At 38.9% G+C, this 22,248-nt stretch overlaps 1 protein-coding gene across 3 annotated transcripts; it reads right to left on the bottom strand.

Annotated features, from left to right (window-relative positions):
- Positions 1-664: 664 nt before the first annotated feature.
- Positions 665-12,061, bottom strand: LOC140342393 (uncharacterized). 3 transcript variants are annotated; one of them, XM_072428553.1, is made up of 8 exons: positions 11,970-12,061; positions 8,308-8,378; positions 7,215-7,529; positions 5,835-5,861; positions 5,051-5,356; positions 4,089-4,231; positions 3,509-3,538; positions 665-3,002 (listed from the first exon to the last, which is right to left on the bottom strand). In XM_072428553.1, the coding sequence occupies exons 2-8, from the start codon at positions 8,348-8,350 to the stop codon at positions 2,934-2,936; spliced, it is 933 nt and encodes a 310-aa protein (XP_072284654.1). In that variant the 5' UTR covers positions 8,351-8,378; positions 11,970-12,061; the 3' UTR covers positions 665-2,933. The 3 variants fall into 3 exon arrangements, with proteins under 3 accessions (XP_072284654.1, XP_072284655.1, XP_072284656.1); XM_072428554.1 differs by having other exon boundaries at positions 11,965-12,021; XM_072428555.1 differs by lacking the exon at positions 11,970-12,061 and adding an exon at positions 10,815-11,138.
- Positions 12,062-22,248: the final 10,187 nt, after the last annotated feature.

Below are 22,248 nucleotides of genomic sequence, written 5' to 3'. Positions count from 1 at the left end.
ATACACTTTACATGAGAACACAGTGCCCTCTACTGGTGACAAACAATAATGCACCAGTGTAGTAATTGACTCATCAACTCCAAAGTGCAACATTCCTTAACCTATAAAAAACGAGAAAAATGATGATAATACTGAGCCCATGTGATTTTATTGTTTCATCTTTGAAATAAATGTTTTTAAATAATACACCATGAATGTATTTATTTGTGTTAGTTTTATTGACATTTTTTGATTGCTGTTTTCAATGTTATCGGTTACAGGTGGGTTTATATTTGAGTATATGTGGCAATAAAGATAGTGAGAGGTGTTTGTAGTACTAACTAAAAGTTCCAGTGCTAGGGTGACAATGCTACTCCATAGATACAGTTCAGTCAGTGAGCGTTGTCACCCCAGGACCCTAAACTTGTACGATAACCTGCGTGAGTCTCACCTAACTGATTCTCTGGTATTTATCCAGGTATTGGGATCTATGTACTAAAAAATGTGGATGAACCTGGAGCCACATCTACTCCACATACAGGTAAGCAGAAATACAATCACCAAGAAAAAAGAAAATGAGTTTTGATGATGACAACTAGACAGCTTTTCCCAGACTGTAATGGAAGAATATAAACAGATCATGTAACCCTTAATGTATAAATAACCATTCCCTAACACACATAGGTTATATGTGAAAAAAAACTTTATTAGCTGTGTCAAAAGAAATAGTATTAAATAATATAACAAAAAATGTATTAAAACATAATATTATGTTCAATAAAAAACAGTAATTAAACCCAAAATGGTCACCAATCTAGTTTGGCAACAAAGTGCAAAGTGCAAGATCTATACAACATATGCAAGATACGTCTCATTTTTTTCTAGGGTCCTATTCTATTGGTATGTAACAATAAAGGCCTGTTGAACCACCAGCCTTAGGGTGAGCTCTATATCATAGTCATGGTTGTTGGCGCGCTTGTGTTTAATTGTTGTTGCTTGTAGTAAACCTTGGTTTTGGGTGAACGTTGTAAGCCTCTCCACTTTACCAACAATACCAACATATGGCATGTACCTCATTCTGTGTTGTAGGCTTCCCTTGTTGAGACAAGGAGAGTTGGGTGATCATCAGTAGGATAATGTAACAAATCCGAGAGAATGATCATGTCACTCTTCTTTTGTTCAATTTAAAGTGTCGCTGCAGATGTTTGGACCCTTTATGGATGAGGCCAAGATGATCAGTGATGAAATTTAATGTTATAATTGGTACAGGTAGTCCCTGGGTTACATACGAGATAGAGACTGTAGGTTTGTTCTTAAGTTGAATTTGTATGTAGGTCGGAACAGGTACATTATTTTAATAAATGCAATTAGGACAGATGTTTGTCTTAACATAATATTAGACAGCACGGTGTCAGTTACTGTATAAAATCTTCACCGTGAGTTAATCACAAAGCAAAAAATAAAACAATCAACTTTATGAAGCCTAGACATTCATTAACTTCTGGAGCAAGCTGTGCTTTGATATGCAAAAAGTAACCACTACAGAGTTTGTCTTGATTTATAAAGAGTTACAGGATTTTACAGCTCAGCTCCTAAAATCACCCACAACCTCAACTGTGTTTAGCAAAAGATTTCTTGTGCATGTCATGCAAACCTCCCCCCATCAAATCTCGGTCCTGCACAGGAAAAGCAGGGAAGCCTGATATCTAGGAGTTGTCCGTATGTCAGATGTGCCTATCTATGGGACTATACCTGTATAGCTGATATTTGTAGTTCACTGATATGCCACCAGAGATGTAAAATGTGATAAAGATAAATAGGGAGGGTACTAGAGACTATGATATATTGGGTTGGAGAGGTGATTGAAAACTATCAAGATTGGCTCAGCACACTTGGCTCAGTGGTTAGCACCAAGGCCTTTGCAGCGCTAGGTCCCAAGTTTGAATATTGCCTTGTGTGATTTTCCTCCCACATTCCAAATACATGCAGTTAGGTGAACTGGCTTTCCCCCAAAATTGACCTTAGACTATATTAAAGGCATATGACTATGGCAGGGACATTAGATTTTGAACCCCCTTGAGGGACAGCTAGTGGCATGACTATGAACTTTGTAAAGCGCTGCATAATACTGATAATAATAATAATAAGACACTATATATATATATATATATATATATATATATATATATATATACACACATGTATGTATGTAAAGATGGTGGAAGAACGGTGGAAGAGGACTTATATACAGAAGCAGCATTAGAAGAGACAGGTGAAAGGGCTTGGTCCAATGCCAGAGCTCACCAAACACCAATCCTCCAATATTTTGCCATATTCTTCACCTATAGCAAGCCCCCACCCAGCATCTGGAAGCTAGATGCATATGGTTACTACCTGTGTGCAACGAATGGTGTCGTTGGTGGTTGGTTGGTGGTTATTCAGTCCAGGGTCAATAACCAATGATGCAGCTGCACACAGCCTCAGTGTATGTGCAGGGGATGCTGAGAAACGTACATCTCAGGTAGAAAGTGCACGGCTACGGGAGAAGCTGGGGATGTTGCAAACGGCAGTCAGCTAATTCTTTGATCTACTTTGCTGCTGCAAGGAATGCCACCAGAGGGAATAACCAGGGCATGCCATACTGCAATGCAGAACAGCAAGGGATTGCCAACCTGATTTAAGGATTATATCTCTTAGCATGCGTGCAGAGAGCACTGATATATATTACATTTTTATGATCGAGAGAACAGGGGGTGGAAAGTCTATCTGAGATATGAATGGCAGTGTAAGCAAGTATCACTCCTATCTAGATCATACTGGAGGATCAGGGTGACCATTTTATCACCAGTAAAGGTCATCTCTTGTTCTCTCTTAGTCACCTGACCACACAACGCCGGCAATCAAACTGAGGGTACAATTAGAGAGAAATCTGTAAAAATTATAGCACTGAAATGTTATGCAGGATTTATCTTTTCAAGGCTTTTCTCACATTCCTTTGGGTTCCTAAAGGTTTGTGTCTCCTCCTAAAACAGACGAATAGTAGAATATGCACTGGTAAGTATCACTGATGTAAACCACAAGCTATTTTATTTATCATGAAGAAAGTTTAAGCGAAGTAATGTAGTAACAATGGAGGTACTGTGTAGTATTATGTGGTGTTGGGTGTACTAATACCTATAAAACAATATTTGTTTGCCACTAACCACCAGAATTTCTGGAATTTAGGCAGTGATTGGTTGTAATTGGCAATCATTCTTTTAGGCATGACGTACAGAAAGCTTCCTCATGATGACATAATACAATGTCCAGAAGCAATATCATCACTGAATACCTCCTGGCAATAGCCAAAGAAGAAGAGGACCATGTGGTGGCATGCAACTAAAGGATCTAAACATTAAGTGATGGGAGGACTAAAGAGGAAAAATGTGGAGCTGAGATTTAACAATAGAGTAGACTGAGAAATCTTGTGTGTAAAAGGGAACAGGCTTTACAAATGAAAGACCGAAATTAATAATGTATATTCACTTACCAAAGACTGTGAGTATATGGTTTCTTTTTTCTATAAACAGATTGAAAAAAAAGGATAGATGAAGAATCACACATATATATATATATATATATATATATATATATATTTGTCAGATAGAAGGATAATAAAGTAAACCTTTTCTGCCGATATAGACCTTCTAAAAATACTAGACATCTGGTTGACTATCTTGCATGACTTTCTGTACAAATACTTGGGAAGTCAGAAGATCGCTCATTACAATAGAGCCTGCCCAGGTAGTCCAGCTTCCCCCACTCCTATCTGCCCATTTGGACATTGAGGTCCTTGTTATATTAAAGATACCAATAGGTTCTGCGGACCCAAGGACAGGACTTGGAGATTTGGCTGCTTTATATCCTGACAGCATTAACAGCAGCAAGTTAGGCTAAAGAAAGATTTCTTTCTGTACATATTTTAACATAAACTGAGCTTAGTATGGCTGGGTTCATGACACGTAAACTTTTAAAAGCTGTTTGAATGGACAAAGATAGAAATATTTCTGCAGCATATTGATATACAATATAATAAATGTAAAGAGAATAGATTTCTAAATCAAACTTACCTTACGTCTTAAAGATAAATAAATTGTATAGACGATGGAGCAAATCAACATACAGATTAAAAAAAGCACGATCTTGACGGTTCCGGTAAAAGGAGTAGACGCGCTCGTTGTGGACTTCTCAAAGTGATTTTCTAAAGCCGGAACTGTTGCAATAAAGAACACAAATTATTTTTTTCTTATAAAAACACATAGAAAACCTAATACATTTGCCCTAATTTACTAAAGCTCTCCAAGGCTGGAGAGAATACACTTTCATCAGTGAAGCTGGGTGATCCAGAAAACCTGGAATGGAATCTTTAAAATCATTTGCTATTTGCTAGACAATGTTTTTAATCCGGGACCAGATCCAATCCAGGTTTGCTGGATCACCCAGCTTCACTGATCAAAGTGTATTCTCTCCAGGCTTGGAGAGCTTTCATAAATCAGGGTCACTGAGCAGATAATTTATTTTCTCATCCCCTCTTGTTTTGTAGATAGCTGACAGGTGTAGGCAGATCATCAGAAATCAGTAGCCACAATGGCCAACATCAAAAAAAATCTGCACCTGTTTCCAGAAATGATTTACTCTCTTGGCAGGGGTTATAAATTCTAATGTCAATTCGACCTAGAGTCATCCTTAAATTCATTAGAAGAAATAGCATTTGCTATTTTGACTTGGCTACTAGGTGGCAGAGCAAGTCAATGTTTGAATATGCATTGAACAAGCAAAGAAGCGGGATTGGAATGGCTGTGAGCAAACATGCAGCCGAATTTACCAAGGAATCGTGTGTGTTTATACTGCTTACAGTTTTCAGATCTGTGCTATTCAGTAAAATCAGTTTTAGCAGTACAGTTACCTAAGTCATCTCTCTGCTCATTAGACCGGGATAATCATGTTATAAGACTCCCCAGTGTGGAAGCTTTAGGCAGGGAGGGGAGTAATTGTATTTTAGCACTTGATATTGTTCCCAGGTGGAACTTACCAATAATTCGGACGTGGTACAATTGCTCCTCTACTTCTCCTTTACATGAATAGATACAGGCTCTGTACACTCCTTCATCATCCTTTGTTACTTTTTTGAAGATTAGGGAACCATTTGATGTGCTGGACAAACCTCCATAATAAATGTTCTCTGGAAAGCGAATTTGCCCATCAACTTTTGTTGTGGCAAAGAAAACCCATCTCTCTGTCAGCCAATCAATCTCTTCAATTGCTGTGTGTTCAATTATTTCATTTTCCAATGGCAGAATCAAATCTTCTCCAACAGTGGCTGATAATATCCTAGGGTCTTTAATAGCAGATTCACAGTACATATCAGTTATTACAAGTAATAAATATAAATATTCAACAATCAAAGAGGGCAGATCAGGATGAATGGGGCTGCCATTGACTTGTGCATTAAGGTGCAGGCTCCAGCGCTATCTCTGCTATCTCTTTAACTTTACATCCTAGTGACCCTTATCAAGTAAGCAGTTCAGGCTTTTCAGCCATTATGCAGCTTGTTCAAAGGCTGATATTTACTTTTACTGAGTAGTGAATCTGGGATGAAAATAACAGCTTAAAAGCTCATACTATCAAAAACTAGTCAGCAGTTCCAGTTCTGTATTTCTATCCTCATGGGTTAATCACAGAATTAGTTCTGCTCATAAAGCCCTGCAAAGATATATACCAACTAAGGAGCCATGCAAGGAGCCATGGACTCCAGTATAGACTGAAGCGAGCTATAAAATGTTACAAAATAAAATGATTTCAAGAATAATACTTACCATTTTTATGCAAGGTGTACCTTTGATCTATGAAGAGAGAGAAAAATCAATAGGAAACTGAACGTTTAAATGATCAATATGAAATGAATGCTACAAGCTCTCCGCTCCATTCATGATCATTGAAATCCATTAAATTGCATAACCATCTCCTTAAACTCTTTAGGGATTCTAATGGTTAGAACCCTGCACAGAGGTCCTGGGTCTTCACACCTGCTGTGGTTATTATGAGGGGTTTACAGCATCCCTACCCTAAGTTCCTGGATCTTTACACTTGTTCTGGCCCAATGAGGGGTTTATGTCATCTATGCACTGAGATCCTGATTCACCAAAGCTGCCCGGCCCATTATAAAGGGTTCCCACCATCACTTGACAACGTTTCTGTGTATGCCAACCTGCTGTGAATGATTCCCAGCATCCCTGTAGAAGGTCTTGGTTTTGCAAACCTACTGTGCCCATTATGAGGGGTTCTTACTATCATAGCTGGAATTATTATTTATTTTATAATATGGAGACTATTATAAAATATTGTTTCAATACTGTCACATGTTAATTGCAAGTTTTTTTATGCAATCATGTATACCCCAGCACCAAAGCTTTACCCAAGGTGGACTTCTGCAGGGAGAAGAAGGTAGGTAGTTGGGGAATGGGAGGATATTGGGAAACACAGTTCATTTTATCTGTCACCTGGAACATCTAGAGCCTGTTTGTATTGCTCTGACAAATCACAAAACCTGATCAGGCAGATTTTCCACTTGCTATCCTAAAGATAACTATCTTATCATAACTTATAAGCAATTTTAAACTAAGAAAGTAATGGAAACTTCTAGAAGTAGAGGTTCCAATTAGTAGATCAAGAATCTGACATGATTATCTTCATATTTCCAAAAAAACCAAGCTTAGCCCCACCTATTCAGTTTCTTCTAAGCCTTCATATCGGTCCTTTATTTTGAAATTAAGTCTCACTAATACATATGAATATTTAGGCGGTATGAGAACTTAAGCCAAGGAAATATTTTAATGGAACAGTATATAATATACCATAAACATGGCTGTCTATATATGTGGAGCAGGTTGGCTTTTGGTGTTTAGTGATAGTAAAGTAGTGATATCTGTTGTGTATTGGTAGTCACTGTTAATCTTGGAGCCAACCCTAATAATACAAATATTATATTGGTTTGTAGATACACAAACCATAATAATATTTGTACTGATCAATGATGGTAACCTACTGTCCTTTTCATCCGATACTCATTTTTATTTGCCCTGGACTAGAGAGGTTTGCTATAATGGATACAAAACATGTCTGTCCAACATAATCCTGATGATCAATCAAGAGAAGTTGTTAGTGCAGATATTGAAAATGTAAAATAAAATACTTACAATTAGCTTTGACTTGATAAGATATTGTTTTCATACTGGAATTATTCAGTATTATTTCTGCTGAGTATTCTTCTCCATCTTCCCAGTTTAGAGGTTTTATTATCAATGAACCAGAATAGGAGATTTCTATTATTTCACTATATAAGGGGTTTATACTGGGCAGAGTTCCAAACACAACAGCGATTTGTTCAGTTTCTTTTTTCCAGAAAACATTCTTGATTTCATGGAGTAGATGTGCAGGCAGTGGGAGAATTAGTTCATCCGTAAAGTTAGCAAATATTACCAATCTCTCATCGAAATGTTCTGTAGTAAGACCTGGACAACAATAGAAAACATTTTCGGGTTTGGAAAAAAGCATGTGACCATTGAAGAAGGATTTCACAGTTAAGTGGAAGAAGACAGAATTTCCAGGGCTAGAAAAACATATAGATTTTCTGGAGAAGCAAGTGACCTCCAAAGAAGGACTCACGAGCAGAGGAGAGAAGACCAAGGGCTAGTGCAGCAAGTGACTGTGACTTTAGATGAGTAAAAATGTCATTTATACATATGTCATCAATCAGTTATAGGATCCTGGGTGAATGTGAAATTTAAAGTTAGCCTGATAATCAACATTAAACACCAACTGCCTTTTTTTATACCTCTCAGGGACATAAGCACTGATCTCTCCGAATCCTCCAGCAACACTTGTGAAGGAGAATGCTCTCTGCTAGACTTTTCTATACCATTGCTTAGTGAGTTAAACTTACCAAGTAAGCACCCAAAAAAAAATCTGCAAAAACCACTGTCTACATTTGGCTGTATGTTGTTTCTTAGGGTCGACTTCTCCTGGAGACAACAGTGAGAATGCTTTGCAACTTCTAAAATGCATTGGCTTTATGATTTTTTTAATTTAAATTCCGGAATCAAAAGTTTTAAAATTGGTTGCCTAAAAAAAGTTTAATCAGGTCTTTCGTTAGGTTTTTATATATGGTGGGAGTATGCCAGATTCATCACAATACAACCAGGTTATACTCTGATAAAGAAATCCATTAATGTACCACCCCTTGCCTCTGAGTTTTTCAGAACAACAGGAACTATAATACTATACACTTACCATATGGAATCATTATAATGAATAACAGCAGAGAAATGTCCATCTTTTGGGGTAGTCAGTTTTGTTAGGAGCTGAAAGATAAAAAAAAATAATCAGTGTTAAAAGCAATTTCGTATCTATAGTACAGTACAATTACTAGAATGGACCTGTGACTATTAGCTCTGTCCCATATTAAAGTCATGACTTACCACGAGGACTGTCAAAGATATACCATTCTGCTAGATCATGCCCAGATTTATTGCATTTTGAAAAATTTTGATATGAACTTTGATAAAGAAATTTTAAATTAAATCCAGAGAAGATTCGCAATCCCATGTGGAACTTCTGGAAATGTTAGTTGTGACTAAAAGATATGAAGATCCAGTTGTGAGGACTAAAAGTAGGATCAAATGGACACTGCATCTTACTGCCTTATAATATTTGTTGATGTCACTACAGCTCTGCTTTCTGTTTTCCTTGCTGGAGTAGAAACTGTACCTGAGGACCTGAAGTGCAAGAATCTCCCTGCGTTTATTACATTTGTTGAGATTTATGCTTCCTCCATCCCTTCTGCTGCTTCTTGTTCATTATCGGTGGGCAGTTTTGAGCATATACAGTACTCCTCCACCACGATGGCTGTCCCTGCATGTGACATCATGAATAGGCAATGCTAAGTCATTAATCTCAAGAAGAAAAGCTGCAGGGAGACCCCTTGCAATACTAATGGTTGGCACCACCTCTGCAAAAGTAATACAGTAGTCCTACTTTGTCATAATATTTCTATGTGTCCCAAATAGAGAGATAGAGGGATGGATTGCTATGTATCCAAACACTTTGCAAAAGGTTAAAAAGTAAAATCAAAACCAAAATTATTATTTATTCCTTTTAGTAGTACAGACATCTTCTACGATGCCTTACACAATCTTTAGTACCTACCGTAGTCAAATGTCCTTTATATATTCAAAGGCCAATTCTAGGGGAATCTTGATAACCTTTTTGGGATGAAACCCCCACAAACATAGATCACACAAACTCCATGCAGAAAGTGTCCTGGCTATGATTCATATCTGGGACCTTAGTGTCAGGATCAGGGCTAGGATTCAATGCGCAAGTGGCCACTGTACCAGCAAGGAAATCACAGGTGCAAGTACAGAGCTAGGGCTTTGTGATACTTGTTAAGACAGAATTTATACATCAGCTCCCCTGCTGGCTGTCAGTGGAAGCACAAGCAAGACCTACTAAATCACAGTGCCATCTGCAGGCAACATCGGGTGCTGCAGGTGTCCTGAAAACCCCGTAGTCTTTTGGGCTGAACTGTTCTTGCATGAGCATTAAATAAGGAAACCGACAGAGGAAAGTAGGCAATGCTGCAGGCTTTATGATTAGATCTAGGTAAGTATTCTGATTTAGCGTAGAGGGTGATTTATCTGGCATTTTGGTCTCTTACAACACCACCCCCTACTTTGTTGCCAGGTCTAGGGGTATGTGTAAAGTGCAGGCCTCCATAGGAGAGAGCAGCAGCAGAGGCAGAGTCAGAGGAGGACAGCCAATTTTCAGTGAGAGCAAGAAAGATCAGAGACTTAGAAAGGAGAAGGTTGTGTATGGAGGTTAATTTGTTACCAACAGATCTGGCATTCTATAAACTGCCAGAGAGAGGGGGTAAGGACTTATGGTAATCCTACTTTGTCATAATATTTCTATGTGTCCCAAATAGAGAGATAGAGGGATGGATTGCTATGTATCCAAATATTTTGCAAAAGGGTAAACAGTAAAATCAAAACAAAAAATGATATATATTCTTTTTAGCAGCACGGACATCTTCTACGATGCCTCACACAATCTTTAGTACCTATCGTAGTCAAATGTCCTTTATATAGTCAAAGGCCAATTATAGGGGAATCTTGATAACCTTTTTGGGATCAAACTCCCACAAACATAGATCACACACGCTCCATGCCGAAAGTGTCCTGGCTATGATTCATATCTGGGATCTTAGTGTCAGGATCAGAGCAAAGATTCAATGAGCAAGTGGCCACTGTACCAGCAAGGATACACACAGGTACAAGTACAGTGCTAGGGCTTTGTGATACTTGTTAAGCCAGAACTTATACATCAACTCCCCTGCTGGTTGTCAGTGGAAGCACAAGAAAGACATACAAAATCACAGTGCCACCTGCAGGCAACATAGGGTGCTGCAGGTGTCCTGACAACCCCGTAGTCTTTTATGCTGAACTGTTCTTGCATGAGCATTAAATAAGGAAACCGACAGAGGAAAGTAGGCAATGCTGCAGGCTTTATGATTAGATCTAGGTAAGTATTCTGATTTAGCGTAGAGGGTGATTTATCTGGCATTTTGGTCTCTTACAACCAACAGCCAATAGAAGCAATCCATAGTATTTACTACAGTCAGAGCTGTGCTGTTATCTTACCCCAAAGCATTTCTACTAAACCATAAAAACAACAGCCATTTCCAATCACTGTTTGATAAATATATCTATCAATCTTTGGTTAAAACTGCCATACTTTACCCTTTTGGATTTTTTTCACCCGAGAGACTGGTTGGGTTCCACATTCCGCTTTTTTTTTTGGTTGGGATGAAGTTGTTGACTTTGATTTCCTATAAATGACTTGATGGGAGCAGTCTAGGATTACTGCCAGCTATGTTATGACCTCAGTCTAAGCGAATATGAAACTTGTATGTGTGCTCCACCTTCAGGAGACATTTGCATTTAGCTATACAAATGTTTGGGAAGGACGAACGGTGTAGATAAACTGGTTATACCATACCTGTGAATGCCATTTTAGTTATGTGGTCAGACAAAACAGAGCATACATTGCTGGAAATAGCTTTCATGAATGTTTATGGCCAAAGAAAGTCACAGATGAAAAAACAAGTTCTGTGCACACAAGGCCTATTCTGTTCTATGGAGAAAGGAGGGGGAGGATGAGCGAGTGGCACCCTACTGTGCTCTCCTACCTTGATTTATGTAGTGTTCATCTATGGATCCATCCTCACAGATCCATGAATGACATTTCGATAATCATCTGATGTATTAGAACCTAATACATAAAGCAGATCCTCTGACGATTATCCTTTAGACCAACTGATCAATATTTCAGTTGGTAATCAATAAATAAGTCCCATAACACTGCATACATCTCTATGAGCTTGCAAAAAGAGATCACAATTCTATTGGGATGCTATCGATTGCTCCTTCACACGATACAACTTGTATACTTTCATCAGCAGGTGGAGAAAAATACAGACAGGGAAAAGCTTAACATAGATAAAATATATATTAAGGCTTTTCCTATGAAAGTAGTCAAGACCTGAATTTACTATGCTGCAGTTAAGTAACACCTTCAGGTCTAGTCCCTCCCCCAGCTTGTGATTGGACAGTTAGAGGAGAAGCAGAAGATTAATGGGTCACTGTGGTTTATTCTGCTATCATTCATTTTACTTTTTTTGCTACATTTTGCTACATTTTCTTCCCCCAGGGGGATTGTAAGAGGCTGATACTTTATACTCTCATGGACTGACTCTGATCTGGCACAATGCCACTGAACAAAGACTACAATGGAGGGAGCAACAGTTTATGCAGCTTTATGAAAATCCAGCCACCTACAGAATCCTGCTAGCTAATATGCATACAGATCATGTAAAATCTTTCTTCGTACCTTACCTTCCTGTTTTGTAAAATGTTCAGTCACAGTAGATCTGACTCTAGCACAGGAATTGCACACAAGATCAGGGACTTTCCACTCCCATACTGAAGTGAGTTCCTGCTTGAATAACTTAACTGCTTCAGTCCTGAACTCTGTCTGTACTTGCTGTGCAATATTTGGCTTTTTTACACATTCGCCAAAATGCTGAATGATGTTTGCATGAACATTTGACAACAAAGCTATTTACAGAAGGTAGATCTCTGTTGTTGGAGCAACAAATGGAACATTTGAGTGTTGTACAGACTTCATTAGAGAAGAAAGGATGAATGGGAGGCATACCGAAGTATCCCCCTTTGTAGAAATCAGAAGTGGGTGTTAGGATAGGTACACTGTGCAATAATTGTCATTGGAAAATAAACAACTAAGGTCAGTTCTACAATTAATAAAATTATTTTCATGATTAGTTAAAATATATTCCACCAATATTATATACATACAATCATTTGAACGATGCAGGAAGTGTCCCGGAGAAAATGTACCGCAGAACCATCTATGATCACTACACGACTAAACACACAATAGAAAACGGTCATTCACTTCCAGTGACATTCCTCGTTCATTGGCCTGTGCACCGGGCATTGTGCACTTCTTTTGTTAAAGATTATCAAACGATTGATCGCTAATCATTCGTTTCCAATGACAATTATTGCATGTGGGTACATTGCCTTAAGCTGCGTACACACTTCCAATTTTTATCGTTGGAAATGAACGACAAACGACCAATTGGCCAAAAATCGTTCATAAAAAAAGTAACCAACGACGCCGACGAACGAGGATAGTCGTTGGAAATGAACGACCGGACCGGTGGATCGGATTGGATGACGATCGTTGACCATCTATCGTGTGTACGGTCGTTCAGTGATCGTCCATTGTGTGAGCATGCGCGATGAACGAACGTTCGCTCACTTCCTGTGGTGCACGTCACTTCCTGTATCGTTCAAACGATCGCATCTATCGTGTGTACAATATCTGCGAACGATCGTGTCGTTATCTGTATGTACAGGATCGGTGCCATACGATCGTTCGCAGATATCGTGCAGGATCTTTCGTCGTTCATTTACCAACGATATTAATTGAAAGTGTGTACGTAGCTTTAGTTGTGGCCAATTGGTGAAGACTAATCAGCTTTGGAATTCAACTACATAGATGTTAGATTTCCACCCAAAAGTGCAGCATTTGTTTGTAGATTTACTCTATTTGGTTGACGTAAGATGGTCCAAAAAAACCAGGAGACCTCACGTTTCTTCTCAACAGGAATACATGCAGCATTAAAATAAAAATAGCAGGGTAAGAAAAGTTTTTGGGATATGTCACAAATGAGATATCTCTTTGCTCCCTGTCCATATGATAGGTGTCAGCCAGAACAACATATGCTGAGAAATTGGCACTGTCATTAATATTAAACAAAATGCAGCATACAAAAATCAAGGTTGCATTTTCCGTTATCAAAAATTGTTTTTATTCACTTGCAATGTGCCTTTAAGTTTACTGGATAATATTCACAGTATCCTCCCCCATTTCTTGTCTGGGAGTGTCTAAACATTCTCTGTGCTGGCTGCCCTTCCTTTTACCCCTCCATTTTATATAGCTGTTGTGAGAGAGGCAAAAAAGAGTTTTATAAAATACAGGCAGCAACAAACAACAAAAAAGAAAAGTAAGAGATTGTAACAACCTCCCATGACCTTCACAAACATTTCATGGCTTCCAAGTGGTTAACTATGTACATTCACTTCCAACACCATTTTATATAACAGACATAATTCTCTGGCAAAATGCCAATTAACTAAAGACTTTAGTTTCACTTCTTTATGGTTCTTGGAATCTTTAGTTTGTAGAAATGCCACACTACAGCATGTAGACATAAGAGCCACCCCGACCCAAAAATGCAACCAATTTTACACCGATACCTTTCCTAAAAATGAAATACATAAAATATTTAGTGTTGAATAACATTTTTGAAAGTTAAGTAATGATATTTGTATAATTATTTATAGATCGGACCAAAAAGGGACAAAGGGATTTGGATAAGAAGGAGAAGCAGTCATTCCACATTAGATTGTTTTTATAAAAAAAAGCCATGCCCTTTAAAAAAAAATTGGGAAATCAAAACTTTTTTTTAAATGAGAACAGCTACTATAATTCAGAGCTGCCATCGCTAGGATAGTGTGACTGCCTTGTGTCCACATAAAAAGTCTCATTAGTGAGCAGGCATATAGAAATGGAAAAGTCTTACTTCTGTTCAGACTGATCTACTCCCTTATAAGTGCTTGAAATATATTTGCCCCACACCCAATACTGGAAACTGATGCTTGGCTTGCGTAACATTGCTTTCGTTATGATTTATGCAAAAGTCAATGAAAGTCCAATCTCAGCTAACATTCCAGGCATAAGTTTAAAATGTTGCCGATACAACGCTTATATGCGTTATATTTTCCATGCATTTATAAAGCAGGCCATTTTCCTTTTTTTCAAAAGGAGAGGGTAAAATGAAGAGAAAAACATCCAAATACCCTTCTATTATTGTCACTGGAAGCATTTTGGAGTCACCAAAAGTTGCAGCCTGCAAATTCTTTGGATCCCAAAAGTACCCCCAACGCTGTCTTGTGTATGGGAATATTTCACCTCTGAAGAAACAGTCTGTGTACTCCTACTGTGTAGGAAATAATTTGCCTTTTGTTCAGTTTTAAGGCTGTTTGGCCAAATTGGTCCAAAAGATTTTAAATTTTTTATGTACTGAATTTGAACACCAAAAATTCTGGTGGTTTCTTCTTGGCTCTGTAGAGTAATTTTAGCAGTCAAATCCACTAAAATAAATGTCTGAGAAGTGTTGGGATACTTAAAAAAATGGTGAAATGCATGCAGTATGGTGTGGAGCCAATTTATGCACCTTTTGGGCAACATTGGATAGACTCAAATCCTTTACTTTGCAGATTTGTGGGATCCCATTGACAATGTTGTTGTGATGTGACAAAATAAATAAATGACAGTTCTCTTTTAGAACTATACCAACTATGGAGCCTTAAAAAAATGCAAGTTGTGTCCTTTTTATATTATTATATTTTTTTCCACAATGGTAACACATAGTGACTGTGACATGAAGTGAACAAATAAACAAACAACAGTCCCAAATGACAAGAGAAAAGCATTCAATTAAAGTTGTAAGGTTTAGACTATCAGACGCAGTTCTACTAATGCATGTCTAACCTCTAACTATTTACCAGTTACTATTGGAAGGAAATTCTCCCCGGAATCTGCTGAGTGGACTCATATAGATGTCAAGGAGCGGGATTATATAAACTAAGTTCTTCTTGGCCTCCTTGCTAAATGTCTGAATAAATACTATCAGCCTGTTTATGAGGCAATTCGTAACTTTTCTGTATGTGTAGTTTGGTTTTGGCTTCCAATATTACTCTTGATTCTGCCTCCGTATCAACAACAATGTCCATATGACAAATGTAGACATCACTCCTGTTAGCTTTAGAAGGCATTTTGGGCCCACTGTATCCAGCAAATCCTCTTGTTCCTAGCTATTACACATACCAGGGCCTCATTGTTCTACCCCTCCACTTTCAAACATGCTATTATTCTCCCTATCCTCAAATGAGGAAACTCTCGTTGGACCCCTCCATATTTTCTAGCTATCTCCCTTCTACAACTTCTAGAGGACCTTGTCTACAAAAGACTCACCGACTACCTGAGCATCAACTTTCTACTTGACTCTCTTCCGTCTGGCTTTCGAGCTGCCCATTCCACTGAAACAGCCCTTACTAAAGTGGCCAATGTCCTCATCAGAGCTAAGTCTCGAGGCAACTTTTCCCTGCTCCTTCTCCTTGATCTTTCCTCTGCTTTTGACACTGTTGATCACCCTGTTCTAATACAAATCATGCACTCCATTGGTATCAGTGACACTGCTCTCTATTGGTTTGCTTCCTATATGTCTGACCGCTCCTTTCAAGTTTCTTTCAATGGTAATTCCTCCTCACCCACTCTCCTCCCTGTTGGTGTTCCCCAAGGGTCAGTCCTTGGACCGGTCCTCTTTTCTCTGTACACCTCCTCTCTCGGTAGTCTCATATCCTCCTTTGGTTTACAGTACCATCTGTATGCTGATGACACTCAAATTTATCTGTCCACCCCTGACCTGTCTCCCTCAGTCCTGGATAAGGTCTCATGCTGCCTGTCAGCCATCTCATCATGGATGTCTGACCGATTCCTGAAACTCAACCTGGATAAAACAGAACTCATCATCATCCCCCCTCAAATTCCAAATCTCCTCCTGACATATTCTTAACTGTTAATAACACTGTCCCTCCTCTCAGACACATTGTCTTGGAGTCACCTTTAATTCTGTCCCCTCATTTACCCCTTAAATAAAAATAGCCCCCCTCCCAGCTGCTCCCTTTGCTCCTTCAATGACCTTTTAATGACTTCCTGACTCATAAATTCATCACACACACGCCTCCTACTTTCTGCTCATTTAAAAGAGCCCATTTTTTCAAACTTTCCTACCCGTCATCTTCTGTCTTTTCAAACCCGCACTACTTCCCACTACTACATATCTCCCCTCCTAGATTGTAAGCTCTTCGGGGCAGGGTCCTCTCGTACTGTATCACTGTCTGTATTGGTTTGTCATTTGCAACCCCTATTTAATGTACAGCCTTGCGTAATATGTTGGCACTATATAAATCCTGTTTTTTATTTTTAATAATAATAATATTAATAATAATAATAATAGATGTCTACAGGTCATGACTTCCCTTCTCTCTGCTTGATCCTTCTTGCTTTTCCCAGCAGAGTCTTCTCTATAACTTCCTGCTTACAGCAGAGACTGTCATCTTAGCTGATCTGCTTCTGGAACCTTTTATCTTTCACATGTTTCTCCCTGAAGGACAACTTCTTTCATTTTAATCTTTCAATAAAGATTTTCTACCTTTTATTTCTTTCTCCGGCTTCTTTAGGGGTTTTCTCTTATCGCTGGGTGCTCTATCATGCACTTCTTTTTTCTATCTGTAAAATAGTCAGCCTGTCCTCCTCCACTTTATTTCAACCCAAACCATCCAAAACTTTCTTGGTGAAAACCTCTACAAATGTTTAAAGATTTTCAGGTGGAATATCAAGAAGGCTATGTAAACCCCCCTCAGCTAATCTTCAGCCCAAAACGTAGACGTGATCTGGGCCTGGACCTGAACCTCTTGGTTCTTCTCAGTCTGTACAAGAGCTCCTCCGTGCAGAGACTCATGTGATTGGCTCCGTGTTACTTGTATAGCACTGCAGTATAAGTCGGAGCTATAATAATGTATAATAATAGTGTTTGTTTGCAGTATTGGGGGGGAGCCACTAAGGGGTTGTGAACTGCATCAGTGGGAATGACACAGTAATGACTTCCAGGAAGGGGCATGTGGCCCACCGAAACTCTTTGTGCAACCCACTTCATTCAGGGAATCAGTATGCTTGTTTACACATTTGGAGCAATGGCCAGAAACGCAATCATATTGGTGACGGAGGGACAGCAGCACTGAGAAGCAGTGTACATATTAACAAGTATAATACACAACCTCAGGAGTAATTTCACTTAACTCTATCACATATTATTACAATCAATTTCTTTTATAAAACGCATTTATTATTTACATTATACAATATGTCTATAATTGTGCACTAACACTTTGTAAACATTACAGCTGAAATTTCAGGTATTCCTCCTGTTGCTTAGTGCTAACTTTAGTCTCTTCCAAACTTGAGGTAATAAATCACTCAGTTAGCCACCAAAGGGTATAAAGGAAATCGCTGCACTTGCATTTCAGGTGGTGACGTGGTTCTTCCTCCAGAGGAGCAAACAATTTCTTTTCACTTCAGGAACTCTGCCACAACCTCAAAATCCAACTGCAACCACATGTAAACGCCTGTACAGAGTGCTTCCCAAACACTCTTAATGAAGTGCATGGGAGCAAATGGAGGGGTGGTGTACTGCAAGGCAGAAGTCAGCTTTAAAGCCCAGCTCCAGGCAACATTTTTCTTTAGTTTTGTGCAGAGAAGAAAAGAGTTAGAATAGGGTTCCTTTAAACCTTTTGACCATAAAGGGCTCTTGACTGTGGTAATTGGAAGTATAAAATACCCTTTGTGTATGTAATTAAATAAATAATGTCCCATCATAGGTAAAGGTAAATATAACATTGGCTTATTGTTTGTGCCAGTTGGAAACAGAATATCCCAATCATTGGTGGCAGTGGGAGAAACAGTGCCCCTAAAATACTTGCCATGGGGTCAGTTAAACCCAATCAAATGGCTGCATAGTTGGAGGACCACCAGGTAGATTGTGTGTCAGCCTTTCATGATAATATGTTATTAGTGCATTCTCTGGGGCGATGATCCTAAAACAAACATTTAGTCTACATTAAAAATCCCCATAGCTTGGGTATCCTATTTTTTTCTGGTATTATAGGCTGTGATGATTTTTAAACCTTGTAACATGTTGACATTTTCCTTTCATATTCCCTCTTTGCATGGGACAACAATAAACTTCATAAAAGTTCTAACCCACACCTGCTCTTTCCAAGACTAAAAAACAATTGATTGAAGTGGGTTTAAAAGCTCAACTGATCCCAAATTTTATCAAGACAAATTTAATAGCAATCAGGTTGTATACAACTGAACACAGACAAAAGCAAACTGATGGAAAATAAATATTCTTTCCATTAGCTAAAAGTGCACTTAGTGTTATTTCCTAACATCTCTAACGTCAGCTGGAGAGAAGGTCAATTAAATCTGACAATGTAACACGCAAAATACAAAGAAGACAAGATACCAGACTGCATTTGCCAGCATTCCTGCTTTACAGTGAATACAATATTTATATCTACATGAGGAAGAACAGGAGAAGAGGCCCAGACTGTGTGGATTGTTCATGGCTACAATCAGAAACAGCTACTCCATGGGAATTTGTAAAATATATTCCAATAGTAATATTTGGAATTTTTACAAATGAACATTATTGCTTTAGGAAATGGTCTTGTTCTGAGACGAGCATATCACAGGTAATGACAAAAGGACCACAAATATATGACAAACGTTTTGCTGATTGTTGAGCTGCACTCCAGTGAAAAAAAAGATGGCAACACATAGCATTTAATGGTCCCATCCCAATAAAGAAACTATGCCCATAGAGGGTTTTCTTAACACTATTGTTAAAGAGGATCTGAAAAGTGGTTCTTCCTCAAAGAAAACCAACAATACACCAATAATATGAGGTACAGTATATATATATCACAGAATCTATTTGTTTCCAGACTCCTTCATTGAAAGTCAGAATCATAGCAATAGCCATAGCTTGAACTTGTGCTTGTGCTCTGTAAACAACAATTTTTGCAAAAAAGCAAACGGGAGTAGGTAACTGGGAAAAGAAATGTGTAGTACCACCTGCTCTTTGTTTGCTATTTTGGTAATTTCCCCTTTACTTCTAGTCCTGGAAGTAACACAAATTACACAAATCTCTACAAAATAAGAAGGAATTCCCTCTTTGCTAGGTTGGAAGATTTCCTTTCTATTCTTGTTCTGATGATTACTTACAATTAAATGTCTTTTTATTTGTACCAGAAGTGGTCACTTTGCACCTGTGGGGATTCTGAGCCCCTCGCCTGAACTGGTCACACTTAATGAAACAAGTGCGTAGTGTTAAAAAATAATTCTATATAAAAAGCAGACTGCCTATGGCAGCATACTCTAGAAATGGGAGATGGGGCAGAGCTTTTACAAAACGTATCAACTCTTATTCAAGTGTGTTTCCTTTAAGTTAGTATGATCGCCAAATACAGCCCTGCATTCAATAATGGACCCAACTTAATGGACCCAATAAACCCAACTCTAAGTAATCCTTCACCTGCCCCCCTTGGAAAACAGCTCCACATTTATGGGTGTAGAGAGTGGCAGTATGGAATGAGCAGCATTTTTCAGAGAGCCTAGCCAGGCTCTTGACACCTTGGATTGGCACTTTTGGATCCATGATGGGTGTCATTAAACTTTTAAGACAAGTGACATCGAGTGGCAGGAATGAAGCACTGCAGGGGACTGGCCTTGTGTTAATATAGTAATAAATGCACCAGTACAGTACATCTGCAGTCTCCATATAGGACTCCAGAGAGGAGGGTGTTGTCGTTCTTCATTAACATGAATATCTTTCACAGCAAGTACACATATATATATTAGGCAGTATCTAAAAGCATGTGTCCATAAGGCAATTGATGGCCTTTTTGTCAAGATGGCTCCTTGTGAGGTATTTCCAGTTATATCCACTGCAGACTCTGTGCTGTCTCTGTGGACACTTCTTGTGTCAATATAAAAAGTGCTGAATATGGTGAGAAGTCTCTAGCATTAGTACAGTTGGAATGTTCATTGGACAATATTAGTTAGCAATAAGCTCACTGAGTGAGTTCCAGATTGTGCATCCCATCAAATACTGGCCATCAAAAAGTAGTTCATGAATTTGATCTAAAAAAAACACAAATAGTAAAAGCATAAATATCTAAAACGATAACAATTTTATTATAGTTAATAAAATTTAGCAATAATATTTTAAAGGCCAGGCACACCCAACTTTGATACTTTATATATGGGCACCATATTGAATAGCACCCTGGCTTTTAATCTTTTATAGACTACAGCAATTTAATCTTCCTCCTAATCGGTGTTTGACTACCATACCCCAGTCATTGCAAATATAGCAGACCAAGCATGTCAGGCTCTGCAGTTACATGCTATTTTTGACAAGACATCCATCAACATGAGACCTTAATGATGTAATAATGATTACAGAGCTGCATTAATCTGTTCTGGGGCATTTATCTCTGCTGGAACTTCAGTGTTAACTTCAGCATGTTTTATAGAACAGAAACAGTTAAGCACCGCACAATGTTTTACTTTATCATATTTGTCTTCACTCACTTCATTTGAATTGTTTTTTTCTTGATGGATGCCTTCATTAAACAGTGGTCTCCTGGACATAACATACAAAATAAATGAAATACATATGAAATACATCGGTCAGACAGATTGTGTACAAAAGGAGTAAAGTCACTCGGAAGCAATGAACAATGTTGATGTTCATGAGTCCGCTATAAGGAGAACACCGAAAAGCAATGTGCCATACTTACCTCTTCCTTGCTAAAGCGCAGGTGCCTCTCTCCTGCGCATGCGGGCAGTTCTGACTCTGGGCGTGCCTCTGATCTCAAGCTTTATCAGTTCCGTTCAATCCGCTGGCCAATCAGAAAATAGCCTCTTAACCATCCCTGGCTATTTAGCTAGCTCACACACTGCACTCAGTGTTTGTGCAACGTGTCTCCACTAGTGCCGAGCCCCTTAGTTCTGTAAGCTAGTTCCTGTACATCTGCTGGCTAATTCAGTATTTCCTCTGTCCAGCTCCTGTGTTAACCCCTCATTGTCCAGTCTGTTGGTTCCCAGCCATTTTCTTTGTGCTGTTCCAGTGTTCCTCTCTGTCTGTGAATATCCCTGAGTCACCTGTGCCTCCTGTTGCTTCCAATGTCTCCTGTGTTCCCTGTGCCCGCAGTGGCCCCTGTGTCACTAGTGTCTGTTTCCTAAATCCCTGGTAACTGACCCCTGTCATGTGACCTGACCTCTCTTACTTGCTGCCTGCCTTGACCCCGGCCTTCCTTGACGATTCTTCTGCTTGTGATTTGATACCGTGTGTCTTCCTGTCCACCCTGGTGTGCCCAAGGACCACAACCTGGCAGTAACGAGCAGCACAACATCCCCACCACCTAAGGCTTTGGAGAAAACCTGGTTACTGCTTAGACTCTTAGCCTTACTGCTTAGCCTTGGCCCTTCTCAGGGCTTACACCACTCTTGTGCAAGCCGTAATGCCCCCTAGTGGCCCTGTCTCCCTGAGTATGATACAATGGTGTGTATGGTAGGGTAGCAAGGAGAAAGCCACTGCTCTCCCTCAAAAATATTGAAGAACATGTACAGTTTGATAAAGATCAAATTCTAGAAGAATGTTTTGAAGGCATTTAAAGCCAAAATATTACTTTTTGGCCTAAATGAGGAACCTTACATTTGTCGAAAGTAAAACACCCTATTCCAGCATGACAATCATGTGACCTTATCCTATCTGTGAAACATGGTGGTGTGAGTGTTCTGGTTTGAGTCTGTTGTGCTGCTTCTGGGCTTAGACAGCTTTCCATCATTGATGAAACAACGAATTCTGAATTATACCATAGAATTCTAATG

Source organism: Pyxicephalus adspersus, chromosome 12 (assembly GCF_032062135.1).
Source record: "Pyxicephalus adspersus chromosome 12, UCB_Pads_2.0, whole genome shotgun sequence".
Classification (NCBI taxonomy): domain Eukaryota; kingdom Metazoa; phylum Chordata; class Amphibia; order Anura; family Pyxicephalidae; genus Pyxicephalus; species Pyxicephalus adspersus.
The sequence above is the reverse complement of the archived record's forward strand: the minus strand, read 5'-3'. Positions and strand labels throughout refer to the sequence as shown.